This window comes from Canis lupus, chromosome 4, assembly GCF_048164855.1.
Source record: "Canis lupus baileyi chromosome 4, mCanLup2.hap1, whole genome shotgun sequence".
Taxonomy (NCBI): Eukaryota; Metazoa; Chordata; class Mammalia; order Carnivora; family Canidae; genus Canis; species Canis lupus.
In genome coordinates, this window is record NC_132841.1 from 53,652,970 (window position 1) to 53,667,608 (window position 14,639).

At 40.5% G+C, this 14,639-nt stretch overlaps 1 protein-coding gene across 1 annotated transcript in view; it reads right to left on the reverse strand.

The window, feature by feature from the left end:
* Window positions 1-2,694: 2,694 nt before the first annotated feature.
* The window catches only part of ITK (IL2 inducible T cell kinase), a 63,562-nt gene continuing 51,617 nt past the window's right edge, over window positions 2,695-14,639 (reverse strand). The window contains exons 12-17 of the mRNA XM_072824366.1: window positions 13,649-13,820; window positions 13,055-13,271; window positions 12,046-12,110; window positions 11,845-11,963; window positions 8,721-8,878; window positions 2,695-5,178 (exon numbers count right to left, since the gene is read on the reverse strand). Of these exons, the coding sequence (XP_072680467.1) occupies window positions 5,107-5,178; window positions 8,721-8,878; window positions 11,845-11,963; window positions 12,046-12,110; window positions 13,055-13,271; window positions 13,649-13,820 (803 nt within the window). The 3' untranslated portion in view covers window positions 2,695-5,106. The remainder of the gene's footprint in view (window positions 5,179-8,720; window positions 8,879-11,844; window positions 11,964-12,045; window positions 12,111-13,054; window positions 13,272-13,648; window positions 13,821-14,639) is intronic.

Below are 14,639 nucleotides of genomic sequence, written 5' to 3' on the forward strand. Positions count from 1 at the left end.
AGAGATGTCACAGCCTTCTGGCTCTTAGCACCACTACACAGCACTTCAGCTCTATGCTTAAGGGTCATTTTAAGCAGCAAAATGACCAAAAAAAGTACACAAGTGCAAAATGTGGCACTAAACAGACCTCCAAAAGGATACCTGTTTAGAGTATGATTGCTAAAATGTGAAGGCAGAGCACTACCTTGTCCGACCTCAGCTGGGAATGTGTGTGTAGGGCGACACATTTTTCACAGCTCTGGCATGGGCACACCATGGATGACTATGAAAGTACTGATTTGGGAGTTATAAATAAATTTCAGTGAGTAGGCAAATTTGCAAGTCCAGAATCTGTAAATAATGAGCATCAACTGTATTTGTTTCTGTGTTGGACTTCTGTTAGTAGTAAAGGGGCTTCTTAAAGGAAGGATGGTGTCTGTACTAGATGTCTTTTCTTTCTCCAAACCCCCTCCGCCCTTTGCACCCTGCTCTCTCCCCTCTGACTTACCTCTGTGGACCACCCTGCTACAGTTTCTTTGTCCTCTGGCTTCCAGTTGGGTTTGGCCAAGAGAAGCCCCAGCAGTTAATGGAGTAAGGGGGGAGAGCGGGTTCAGCATATTTATTCCTCTGGCTTCCTCCTTGTGACATTCTCTCAAGGAGACATTTGCCAGGTGACTCTCAGCTTTCACATTCAAATGAGCATTCCGCATCCTGCCTCTTCAGGCCTCCAGGTGGTAACTGCTCCTTGGCTGTTATTTTCCTCTCTACTACTTTCTGTGGTTCTCCTAAACCTGACCCACACTCTCTTAAATAATCCTTTCGTAAATAAGTCCTCCTCGAACTATCTTAATTTGAGTGTGAAGTATTTGGTCTCTAGCTGATAAGATATCTTATTCATCTTGTACACCTGACACAGGGCCAGGCAATGTCAGATGAATTGGTAACTATTATTAGTACATTATTAGTAAATAAATGATCTCTAAAACTCCTTCTAATAGTGACTGTATGATTCTGTGATCCCACAAGCCAACTACACATCATGACTTGGAGTTTCATAGTCATTAAGAGACACACACACACACACACACACACACTGCCCATCTTGCTTACCAGATTATTTTCTGCCTCTTCCTCAAAGTGGTGGACTTGTGTGTTGGGAGATTCCAGGAAGAGTAGGGTCTGCGAGATAAATGCTCTGAGAAGCAGAACTGTTCATCCAACCGCTTTAGGAGTTTCATATCTGGGTCATTTCCCAGTGGGAGTCAAGCGCTGAAGGGAGTCCCACAAAAGACTGTGTAGAAGCCACACGTTTTTTCACTTTTGCCTAATGGTCCTCTGGTGCGTGAACTGGCTCCTGCAGTGCATGTGGGCTTTTGGTAAACTAAAAGGTACAGGGAAAGCTCCACACACCAAAAATATAAGCCAGCCTTTATTTTACTGGGATTTTAAGAGGCAGGGGAACAGCTATTCATTGCTGTCCAACTGTGACTGAAGAACTCTGAATTACAATTTCTACATGTCACCCACACAGCAGATGACAGTGAATGAATATGAACAATAACCTGGTACTCGGAACAAGGCAAAAAATCATCTTCACATTCGCTTCTTTTCCACCAGCTTTGCATTTCCCAAATCCACTCACTATACTGCTGCCAAAATGTATTTTTAAACACAAATTTGACCTTCACTCCTTGCTCCATGACATCTTTTCTATCTATAGGTAGAGTTCCCATATTTATTGTCTTTTTAAAATACAGTCTTTATCAAAGATTTACGGCTTCAGTTTCAATTTGCCTAACCCTTTCTATCATCCTTACCCTTGTCAACGCCTCACACCCATCTCTGAAACTTAGCTCCAGCAGGATAAACTGATCATAGCCTCCCCATACATTTTGTTTCCTCTATCCTTCTACCCGGAAAGCATTTCTTTTATTTCTGCCCAGTTACCTCCTAAGAAAACCCATAGTTCATCTTCAAAACTGAGTCAGACATTATATGCTCTGACAGTACTTCTCAAACTTTAATGCGCTTAGGATCGTGAAGATGCAGATTCTCAATCACTGAGTCTTGGTATGAAGTCAGAGAATTCACATTTCCCATAAGGTGATCATATTGCTGTTGCTGGTCTGGGGACCACACTTTGAGTAGTAAGGTTCTAGGAAGTTTTTCCTGATGTTTCCCTTCCTCTGAGAGATTTTATTACTTTTTCTGAGCTCTTCTCCTCTTTGCCTATATTTCTGTTGTTGCTCTAATTGCTGGATTATAATTTTACTTGTTGATATGTCTGCCTTTTTGTATGACTTACCTGGAGTTTCTAGAAAATAAAGACTGTGCTTTTTTCATCTTTGTTTCCATAGCTCTCAGCACAGTGTCTCATAGGAACACAGGAAGCATTTGATATTTACTTGTTGAACAAATGTTGCATGATATATAGTCCTTACTTTGGAACATGAAGCCATGTAATCATTTTTATTTAAGGAAAATTTTTGGTTGTTTGACATTTGGGCAAATATGGAACCCAGGCCATATATACTGTATTTATTAAAGCATACAGCTTTATTTGCTAGACCCAACTTTTAACTATACATGCTTTATAAATGGTTAGAGATTTTTTTATTTGAGTTCAATTTGCCAACATATAGTATAACACGCAGTGCTCATCCCGCCAAGTGCCCCCCTCAGTGCCCGTCACCCAGTCACCCCAACAGTTAGAGATATTTGTAACATTTTTATTGTGAATACTAGCAATCACTGTACACTAATAAATATTCATTACATCCAAATATAAATAGTCTTAAAAGGTACAAAATGCAAAATCTATAAATTGCATCTAGAACCAAAACCTTGTATAAGGGAATTCCCTGGGAACACATGATACCATTTTCAAACTGTGAATGGAGTAGAAAAAAACAGGCAGGAAGCCCATTTTGCAGGATAGGACACTGAGGAGTTAACATGTTCAGTTATGTCCCCCATGAATCTGAGCTTGAACACAATAATACCATGCAAGGGGCAAGTTTTGAAACCAAGCCACAGAAATCAATCAATTTTGATGTTTTCCTTTTAGACTGGATGTTCCAGAAAGCATCTCTAATTAAAGGTTCCACAAGAGAATGTACAAAATGCCAGAAAGTAAACAGGGATGATTTAGGATATGTTGAATCAGATCACCTTTTGAATGATACATTTGATACAATGATATCTTGAGACAACCAGTTTCACAATAATTATAGTTAAAAGTTATGCATTGGAATCTTCAGCTGGTCAAAATATCACACGATTTAGATAGAACTAATAGCAACACCATCTAAGAATCTCTCTAAAATTTTATCTGAACATTGTAGGAAAATGAAATCTCTCTTACACCGGGGAATACCCTTCTCCACAAAATGTCCAAGAATACTGCAGCTGGCTCAAAGCCAAAATTATAATTAAAGGAAGCATTTATACACCTGCAGGAGGATCTTCCAAAACTGCCTTAGCTCACCTATAAATGGCTTCATGCAATATGACTCTGGAGGGGTGGGTGATTCAAAGGGTTAATTAACTGAGTAACTCCATCCTCTGACAAAGATGAGGAGCCAGATGGGAAAAAGAAGATCCTATTCCAAGTTGGAGGGCTACACAGCCAGCCATAATGGTCTATGTGGGAGAAACGTTACTTGGTGGTTGACTTCTTTAATTCGCTTTCTAGGTCTCCCCCAGCTGTTATTTACCTCCTCTGCAACCCCTTTCACCCTCAGTAGGAGGCAGTGTTGAATAGAAATACAGAAACTGCATTGGTCACAGACAACTCTGTCACTTAGGGGAGCTGTCTTGGCTTTTTAAAGCCTCAGGTTTATCATCTGTAAAATGGAAATAAGGATACTTTCTCATGGGGTTGGTGTGAACTCAGGATGAAATAAAATTCTGCAGATAAGGCCCGTAGCTCAGTACATATTCACCTTGCATACTTCAGTGCTCAATCGACCACAGGCTGCCTTGTGCATCTTGGAAGCACCCCACTCAGTGCTTGACTCAGTTTCCATCCAGATGGTTGGAGCGAGAACAGACCCTTCATTCCTCTCCTAGACTTTCAGAGACTTGAAGCGTTGTCTTAAAGTTGCAAATTCCTAGGGCTTAAAGAACCTTTCGGGATCTCTGCAAGGCCACTCTGCCCGGCATAGTGCTGCCCTCTGCTGATGAGGGTGGAAGAGTGCAGAGAGGGAACTAAACCTAAAGGTCAGAAGAATCCATGGCTGAGTCCCAGTAGGAGCCAGTGTTCAGAAGCGATCATCTTCTCCCAGGATAGCTGTGAAGCATTCTGTGCAGAGGAAAGGGACCGTCACCTGCCCAGCTTGGTACTGAAAGTGGGCATCAGGGTGGTATCAACCTAAGGCCTTTCTCTGTACCAGTTGACACCCTACCATCTGATACCCTCTTTCTGGGCAGATGCCACCTCCAACCACGGGATCCAAATTGTTCACCCCAGTCCATCATGCCCCTTCACGGAGGGAGGTGGCAGTGTGCTCAATGAGTAAAATCTCATAAAGCTGCTTCTCAGAATATCTGGCCTCATGTGTGAGCAGCTGTTCCATCATCCTCTACGGCAGGAAGCTGTGGCTGACAGCATCACAACGGCTGAGTCGCTCTTTCTGACCTTAATTAATTCACCAGTTCTCCTTGAAAAAGCATCACACTCGTCATTTCTCTTGCCCCATATCCTGGGATTCTGTATTGTGGGGCCAAGTAAAAATCCCTTGACCATAAACTTTAGATCCATGTTGGAAATAAAAATAAGCAACCACAGTCCTACCATGTCCCTCCTTTTCTCTAAGAAGTGCAAGAAATGTTGTCTGAAAGCTATCAGGTTGAGGTTTGCAAACCACACAAGATGAGAGGCTGGGAGGAGGGTAAAGGCATTGCTGCTGCTCTGGCCTCACTCCCGATTCAGGGGCTGAGCCTTCTGCTGGTGGCCAGGTGCCAGCCTCTGTCAGGGTGCTGCCTCTGTGGTGGCTTAGGGACTGACGCCACAGGCCAGCTGCCTCTGAGGAGTTCTGGGCTGGTGGCAGCTTTTAATGCTCTATGAAGGGAGAATTTGCTTCCCCCATTCAGGATCTGCAGCCCATGCCTCGTGCTGAGTCTCTGCTAAAGTCCCGATTCTGCAATTTCAGCCAGTTGACTCAAGAGTCTGCAGAAAGGTGGCCGGTCCTCTGGTTTCTAGAGAGGGAAGAAAAGAACTCTGTGAGTTCCTTGTCCTTATGTGTCATAGTTAATAACAAAGCAAACCAGAATTTAATAGCCCTCTGAGGATTCTTAAATATGCTTCCATATATATTATTAGAGGCCATGATGTAAAAGTTGTTAACAGCAGGTATTCTGGAATCATATGGACTACTTTTGTTTTTTGTTTTGTTTTGTTTTGTTTTTTTAAAGATTTTATTTATTCATGACAGAGAGAGAGAGAGAGAGGGGTAGAGGGAGAAGCAAGCTCCATGTAGGTAGCCTGACGTGGGACTTGATACCGGGTCTCCAGGATCACACCCTGGGCTGAAGGCGGCGCTAAACCGCTGGGCCACCGGAACTGCCCATATGGCCTACTTTTGAATCTAAGATTTCCCACTCAGCTGTGTGACTTTGAGCAGGTTACTTAACTTGTTTGAATCTCAGTTTTGTTGTCTGTTAAATGGGGATAATGATAGTCTCTATCTTATAAGACGGTTGCGAGAATTAAATAAAGTCATGAATTAAAAATATGTCATAAAATAAGTGCTAAATAGCAGCAAAAAAGGAAATACTTAGGTATAAATCTCACAAAATATGTATTAGGAAAAATACAAAGTTTTAAGGAAAGAACTCAAAGAAGATCCAAATAAATGGAGATATTTCATATTCAACAATGGGAAGACTTTATATTATTAAGATGTCATTCCTTTTCAACTTAATCTATAGATTCAACACAATCACACTCAGAATCCCAGAAAATTATTTTTTTTTTGAATCCCAGAAAATTATTTTGTAGATATTGACAAACTTACTCAGAAGTTTACATGGAAAAAGATTCAGAATAGGCAACATAATACTGAAGAGGAACAAAGTTGGAGGACTGACACTACCCAACTTCAAGACTTACTATAAAGCTACAGTAATGAAGACAATGTGGTATTGGTGAAAGAAGAGGCAGATAGATTGATGGAACAGAGTTGAGAGCCTGGAAATAGACTCAATATAGTCAACTTATCTTTGAAAAAGGAGCAAAGGCCATTTGTGGGACAGTGTTGTTGTTTTTTAACAACAGTGCTGGAACAATTAGGCAGCCATATGCAGTATAATGACCCTAGACACAGAACTTATAGCCTTCACAAAAATGAACTCAAAATGGGTCAGAGACCTAAATGTAAAACGCAAAACTTAGAAAACTTCTTGAAGATAACACAGGAGAAAATCTGGGCAACCTTGGGTTCAGTAATAGATTTTTAGTTACAACACCAAAAGCATGATTCCTAAAAGAAAAAATTGATGTTGAGCTTTGTTAAAACTAAAAACATCTGCTCTGTAAAAGACATTATTAAGAGAAAGAAAAGATAAACCACAGGCTGGAGAAAATATCTTCAAAACACATATCTGATAAAGGACAAAGACCTCTTCAAACTCAAGCAAGAAAACAAATAACCTGATTGAAAAATGGGCAAAAGATCTCAATAGACACCTCATTAAAGCAGATATACAAATGGAAAATAAACATATGAAAAGATGCTCCACATTATATGTCATTAGAGAATTGTAAACAAAAAGCTACCACTGTATACCTATTAGAAGGGTTAAAACCCCAAACACTTGATAACATTAAATGCTGCTGAGGATGTGGAACAGCAGGAATTCTCATTGCTGATGGGAATGCAAAATGGTACCGGCCACTTTGGAAGAGAGTCTAAAAGTTTCCTTCAAAGCTAAATGTGGTGTTTTCATATGATCCAGCAATCACACTCCTAGGTATTTACCCAGTTGAGCTGAAAATTTATGTTCATACAAAAACATGCACACAGATATTTATAGTAGCCTTTATTTACAGTTGCCAAAACTGCAAGTGATCAAGACGTCCTTCAGTAGGTGAATAGATAGCCAAACTGTGGTACATCCATACAATGGAATATTGTTCAGTGATAAAAAGAAATGAGTTATCAAGCCATGAAAAGACATGGAAGAGTTTTAAGTAAAAACTAAGTAAAAGAAGCAAATCTGAAAAGGCTACATACTATATGATTCCAACTATATGACACTATGGGAAAGGCAAAACTTGAACAATAAGAAGATCAATAGTTGCCAGGGTTTTGGAGAGAGAGGGAATGGTAAATAGGTGAAGCACGGTGGATATTAGGGCAGTGAAAATATTCCGTATGATACTATAATGGTAAGCACATGGTATTATGTATTTGTCAAAGCTCACAGAGCTGTACAACACAAAGAATGAACCTTAATGTAAACCATGAACTTTGGGCAGTCTGGTTGCTCAGCAGTTTAGCGCCACCTTTGGCCCAGGGCCTGATCCTGGAGACCTGGGATCGAATCCCATGTCGGGCTCCCTGCATGGAGCCTGCTTCTCCCTCTGCCTGTGTCTCTGCGTCTCTCTGTCTGTCTCTCATGAATAAATAAATAATCTTTAAAAAAATAAATAAACCATGAACTTTAATTAATAATAATGTATCAATAATGGTGATTAATTGTAACAAATGTACCACACCAATGCAAAATGTTATTAATAGGGGAGGAGGGGCTATGGGAACTCTCTGTACTATTTGCTCATTTTTTTCTGTGAATCTAAAGCTCTAAACAATAAAGTCTATTCACTTAAAAATCAGTGAAAGAGTTTTTAAAAAGGGAAGGTGCTAAGTAAATTCAGCTATCATGATTATTATAGTATTTAATCCTTGTGAAGTGGACTGGGTTTGTTTTTCTCTCTTCTTTATGTCTTCACTGTTTGTTTCTTTGTTTCTGAATACAAAGGCTCTAGGAATTTACAGATCAAGCATTATTTCATTCTCTTACTAGTAAGAAAAAGGAGGTTCAGAGATTGTCCAAGAGATTAATCCCTAAGAAATACTAAAGTGGAGACAAAGCCCAAGTATCCTATACTTCTTCAATTCCACTTGTCACTCTCAACAATCTGAATTTGTGTTCATTCTCTATTCAGCAACTTTCAATTGAATTTGAAGTTTAAAATTTCCTAATTCACCAAAGGACATTAAGACTTACACTGATGTGGCTTAAGATATAGCCTGCCCCCCCTAGGATGGGATGACTGAGGCATCTGGGAGGGCAAAGTAATTGGCTTCTCAATCTGAATTGTTGAATAAATAAAATGAACCCGAATTAAGTCATTTTCATTGTTTCACACCACAAGTGAACTTCTGCTCACCAACTTCTAGAACTTTCATGTATACTTGATGGTTTGTTGATGTTATAAGTGTTTTTATCTCAGAAAACTGACATATTGACATTGGTCTTACCCCCTCTTCCTTTCTAACAGTGTGTTGATGGCTTGTGACATTCTATTGCAAGTCAAATAATATTTAAGGTCGCTGCCAACTCTTTTAGGGTTGGGTAACCTCTTTTGTTAGTAGACACTCAAAGCCATTTTCTTGTTAATATACTTTAGTAACACCTGCTTCCTCATCCTCTAAGAGAGTTCCTTTCTCTAGGGAAGGAGACAGACCCTAGAGTTGTAGATTACAAGGTAGGGGGAAACCACTTCCTTTACTGACCTCTTTCCAGCAATGATTCATTATCTGGTAGATATTTGAGGAGGCCAGCCGGGGCTTGTATAAGCGAAATCCAGTAGTGATGTCTTCCACCACTTCTGAGTTGCTTCTATTTTCATACGGGATTTTGCCTTCACTGAAGACTTCCCACATTAGCACACCTAAAAGAAATGGGGAATGCAGCACAGTGAATGATGAAGTTCACAACTAGCAAACAAACCAGCCTACATCTATAAATTGCAGATTCCTTGACTTTCAGATTCACGTCCTTACCTTTAGGAAGGACAATACCAAGCCACCTGAGGCTTATTAGGCCTGTACTATTTCTAAAGAACAGAGATTTCCCAATCTTGCTTGTGGTGAGGAACTTTTAAACTCAGCCCTTTTTTTAATATCTAACTCAAATGCTACTACTAAAAGTTGCAAGGGATGTAAACTCAAAGGTCTACACATCATGTAAATGGATGGAGTGGATGAGATGTGTCTTAATGGGGATTAGGGGGTTTCTGGAGAACTGGAGGGTCAAGTTCCATCTTCAGATAACAGCTATGATTTAGCTCCAGCCACCATAGGGCACATGGGGATGAGGGTTCGGGATTGCCACATTTTCTGATTTTTTTAAAAGGAGTCACAAATTGAGAGCTTAGAAATAGAAATGCAATTTGATTTTTTAAAGTACTGTGTAGACAGAGCAAAACACATCTCCGGGGTGTCTATTTTTGACCTGTGATTTAATCCCCTTTCCTCTTCTGTCTTCAGCAGAAATGTCACACCCAATTTTATTATGTACTAATGTATTCATAGGATGTCAGAGTGGGAAGAGAGCTTGCAGATCACCTCGTTCAGTGGTTTTCAAAGCCTATTTCAGAGGTTCTTAGGGCAGAGTTTTCCAAAGTATGATTCCCCAAACAACTGAATAAAAATCACCTCAGAAGTTTGTTGAAATGGCAGACCCCAGGCCCTGGCCCCGACCTCTGGATCAGGATTTCTAAGGGATCCTCAGACATGCCTCTGGAGTTTTGGGAATTTGGAAACTGCCTGTAAATAAGACTGATCAGCTCCCCAGGTTGCCAGAAGTTCTAGTGAGATTTCTTTGGAAAATTGAGGTCTGCTGTTCAAAGCTCATTTGAAAACCATTTCTTTCATGCAAACCTTGTAATGCATTGATTGGAAACTGAGTAAGGCCCAAAGAGCTTACTTGACTTGCTTAAAATAGCACAGTTAATTAGGGCAAAATTCTTAAAATGCATGACAAAGCTCAATGGCCTTGAGGCAGGCATCAAGCTCCCAGACCATCCAGGTTTCTGTTTCTCAGGTTTGCCACTCCTGTTATCTCTCCCTCCCAACCTTGCTTCCAATGGTCAGTCTCCTTTTTGAACACTTCAGGGGGCACACCTTAGGCAGGGACGGACTGTAGCTCAACTCTCTAATTATATGATACAATAGAAAATTCCCAAGCTGGCCATCTGTGTCAGAATAAGCCTTATGCAGAATTAGCAGGTAAATGTGACAAAGTGGCCATGAGTACAAACATCTTGTTATGGGACACCCGGCTTGGTGCAGTGTGACCAGCTGCATCAGCCATAGAGAGTGGCCACACATCAGGCATACCTTTCCTCATTATACACATACTTGGGGAAAAAAGAATCTTCTGAGATTCTCTGGTACAGTTTTATTTCTTCCAAGTTCATTCTGTATCTTAATTTTGAATAACAAAATCTTAGCTAGGTCTGTCAGATAGGGAAGCTGTTTTAAGGAATAGCTCAGAAGAACTAGAAATTCACGAATTACTCAGTTGTCCAAAATGGCTATTCTAAAATGATGGGGGAGACTTCAAAACTAATTCTCTGAAGAGATTTAGTCAGCTTTTCCCTGGTTTCTACACTTAGTCAATACACTTGGCAAAATCAAACTCCAACTCATTCCTTTCCAAAGTATAACCCTTCTTATAATCAAAATCAAAGAGGTTGTCCAGTGTATTTTTGTGTATAGGTTAATACACACAAACTATGGCTTGGGATGATATGACAAATCCAGCAAGAATATTTGGTAGCTTTCTGCCACACCAACATCTTTCATTCTGCCTTTTATGCATGCCCATTTGCACTTATTAGAAATTCTAATTCCTTATCATGGAATACGGGATTTTGCTTTCACTGAAGACTTCCCACATCAGCACACCTAAAAGAAATGGTGAATGCAGCACAGTGAATGATGAAGTTCACAACTAGCAAACAAACCGGCCTACATCTAGAAATTGCAGATTTTCTTGACTTTCAGACTCAAGTCCTTACCTTCAGGAAGGACAATACCAAGCCAATTTCATTGTCTACTGTTCTCTCACTGAGACAGTACCCCTCCTTTCTTTGGACACACCAAATTTTTATATTTGCTGGTTTTTTGGTCAGAGACACTGTTCCCTGGATCTTCAAATAGGGATGACTTTCTCTCATCATTCAGATTTGTGCTCAAGGGTTACCTCTTTGGAGAGGCCTTCCCAGACCATGCTATTTAAAACAGACACTTCATCCCAATCACGTTCTATCCCATTACTGTTTTTTCCATTACTGTTTTATTCATAGCACTTACTTATCACTATGTGATTTGTCTTATTTACATATCTATTAGCTTGTTTATGTGATTACTATCTATCTCTCCCTAATTTATGTCCAAGAGAGTAGGAGTCTTTCCTATCCTATGCACCACTGCATTGTGAGGACCTAGACTAGCCCTAGCTTATAGTAGGTGCTTGATAAATTATTGTTGAATAGATGAGTAGGATATTTATTGAGGGTTAAATGTGGGAATAGAATTTTGAACAAAATATTCTCCTGGTCCTCAAGGAACTCATATTTTAATCTCCTGACTCCTTTAGCTTTTGATCTTACAAAAGCTGTCACCAGCATCTGTTTCCATTCTCATTTTAACCCCCATTTCAAAGATCTCCAAGAATGAATGCAATAATGAATGCTTCATCATCCTCTTCAGAGCCATTATCATACACAGACTATGAGTGGGATGCTCTTACCACCCAGTCCTGGGCAAGCAGGGTTGCTTGGATTTGACAAATAAAACAGCTGGTTGGAAGTCCCAAATCATGTGGGTGTGGGGCCAGGGTGACACTTACCAAATGACCACACATCTGACTTGCTGCTATAGCGACTGAAGGAGAAGACTTCTGGGGATGCCCACTTCACCGGGAACTTGGTGCCTGTGGAACTGGTGTATTGATCATCAAGGACAAACCTGGGTAGAGTGGAGAAAGAATGTCTGAATGATCTGGGGGCCTGAGTCCCATTCCTTTGTGGGCACCACATGCCTGTATTACCTTGTCATCCCAAAGTCGGACACCTTGATGACTTGGTTTTCTCCCACTAAACAATTTCTGGCAGCCTGGAGTAGAGACAGGCAAACAAAAGGGAAGGGAAAACTGTTGGTGAATAATCAATACAAGGAGTCTCCTATAATAATCTCAGTCTTTTGGGTTTTTATGTGCTGCTGTACGAGGGCTTTACAGATGTGAATTAAACTTCACTAGTTCCCAGAAGTGAACTAAAGAGTTAATGTGTAAGATCTCTTATCAGTATAAGTAGGTTTGGTCTTTTAGCTTCATTCCTGAGATCTTATTTGAAGAGAAATCCATGGTGTTATCTAACCAATGGTGTGCTCTAATGCAACCTGATGCAATAGGAAATGTTAATGTTAGGGATGATATAAAGAAAATGTCACGACAAAAATAAGAATGTTTTAAGGTACTAGTCCTCTTAAAACTATTCCTCAATAGGAAGAGTACCTAATCCCTAATTAGTATCACAGAATTGTCCACTGAAAGAACCCTAAGTGATAAAAAAAACCCCACTCCTTTTTTCACATTTTAAATGTGGCTACAATTCCCAAGGGGGATATGTTAAAATGAATATCCTGAGCTCTGACCTCCAGAGAGATTCTGAGGATGGTTTTAGCACCTCCCAATGTGATTGTGGAAGGTCCTTGAATAATAGTTTGAGAAAAATTGTGCTTGTCCATTTCCCTCATTTTACTACGAGGAAACAAAGGCACAGAAAGGTTAAGGAGAGGCTGTAAGCTTCATTTTGGAAGAGTTTAAATTCAGATTCAGAGGATACAAGTTATCCTCTGGGATTAAGGCTGGGATTAACACTGACTGAGTCCTACTAGGATATCCCCAAGTGGGTGGAAGAAGGAAGAAGTTGAGAGTGGACAGGAGATGTCTGTGACTTGTTATGTATCAACATATTCCCAGTATGGGTAGCTCTACATTTCAGTGGGATGTACCCCTTCCTCCCGGACTTGTAGATGTGTGCCCTGCATCCTCTTACCAGGTCTCTGTGGATGACACATGCCTCCTCCAAGTAGGCCATGCCTTCACACACATCCAGGCACATGCCCAGTAGGGTTTCTGCAGCAAAGAGTCCCCGCTGGTTGCGAAGATAATCTGACAGGCAGCCGTGTTCCATGAACTCAAACACCAGGCAGATGGGAGCTTGCTCTAGGCATACCCCATACAGCTGGACCAGTTTGGGGTGAGAGAGTTTCCTGGAGGAAAAAGGCAAGGGGTGAGATGGTCTAAACTCAGTCTTACAAAAATGCATTCCCTCCCCAAACAAAAATAACCTGAAAGATAGTGAGGAGTCAGATGGTATGTGCAAGGACAAATGGAGGCCAGTGTGGCTGGCGCATCTTGGACCAGAGGAGAGATTGGGGGGGATAAGACTGGGGAGTGGACAGGGCAAGACCATGACAGGTCTTGTAGACCATAGTGAGGAGTTTCATTTTGTTCTCCATGCCATTTAACCCATCACTAGATTTGAGCAGCAAAGTGGTGTAACATGACATCAAAATGGTATTTAAGGAACACAGCACAGAACATCCTCCCCAAGATGTCTTTGTGTACTCTTGATTTGACCACTCACATCATGACTTCAGCCTCCTCTATGAAGTCCTCTTCTGACATAGCCCCTTCTTGAATGGTTTTGATGGCCACCTTGTCCTTGTTAAGCCAGTAGCCAAGATGCACCAGCCCAAACTGTCCACTGCCAATCTCCTGCACAAAAGTGAGCTCAGTGGGATCAATCACCCATTTCCCTGGAAAAGAGAGACAAGTTTTTCCAGGGCTGGCATGCAATAGATAATGAGGTATAGGGCTTTAAGGAGACTATACAGAACCCTAGATAGAATGTTACTGTATTGTTAATATAACCCAAAGATGGCAAATAGTATAAGCTTTAGACTTAGACCTATCATGGATAGATAAAATTATTATCTTCCTACCCCAAATAATAACATAGGATATGCATTGAACACCATGAAAAATGTATGTAGGAGATTATACGGAAGAAAGACGGAAAATGGCATTAATCAAGATATCCAAAGAAAGTAAATGAAAGTGTTCTTGTAATGTCTCAACTATTTTTATACTTGATTAAATATGTTTTATTGCTATTTCTCACATAGGGCAAATTTCATTTGAGCTGATCATTCATTCATTCATTCATTCACTCATTCATTTATCCACCAAGTGCATCCATAGCACTCTGCTTGGCCATAGCAGGGATTGGGAGCAAGGAGGTGTGGATTCCAAGGGGCACACAGTCTGGCATGTGGTAGGCTTTCAAGAAATGTTCAGTAAACGAAAGAAAGGAATCCGATTCTCAATTTTCACACTGACAAAATAAGTAGACTCATAAAATAATCTCTGCGATCCCATCCAGCATGGATATATTAAGATTCTACAGTTATTAGAATTACTTTATTTTCATAAGGAGGCTAAAGGGGTATTACCCTTCCCTGGCATTTGGTTTTGTATCATAAATAGCTCAGTTTCTACCTCTTTGAGGCAGAGACTGAACAGAAAGTAGTATTGAGTTCCTGCCATGTACAGATATGGTGCCAGTTAGGGATGGA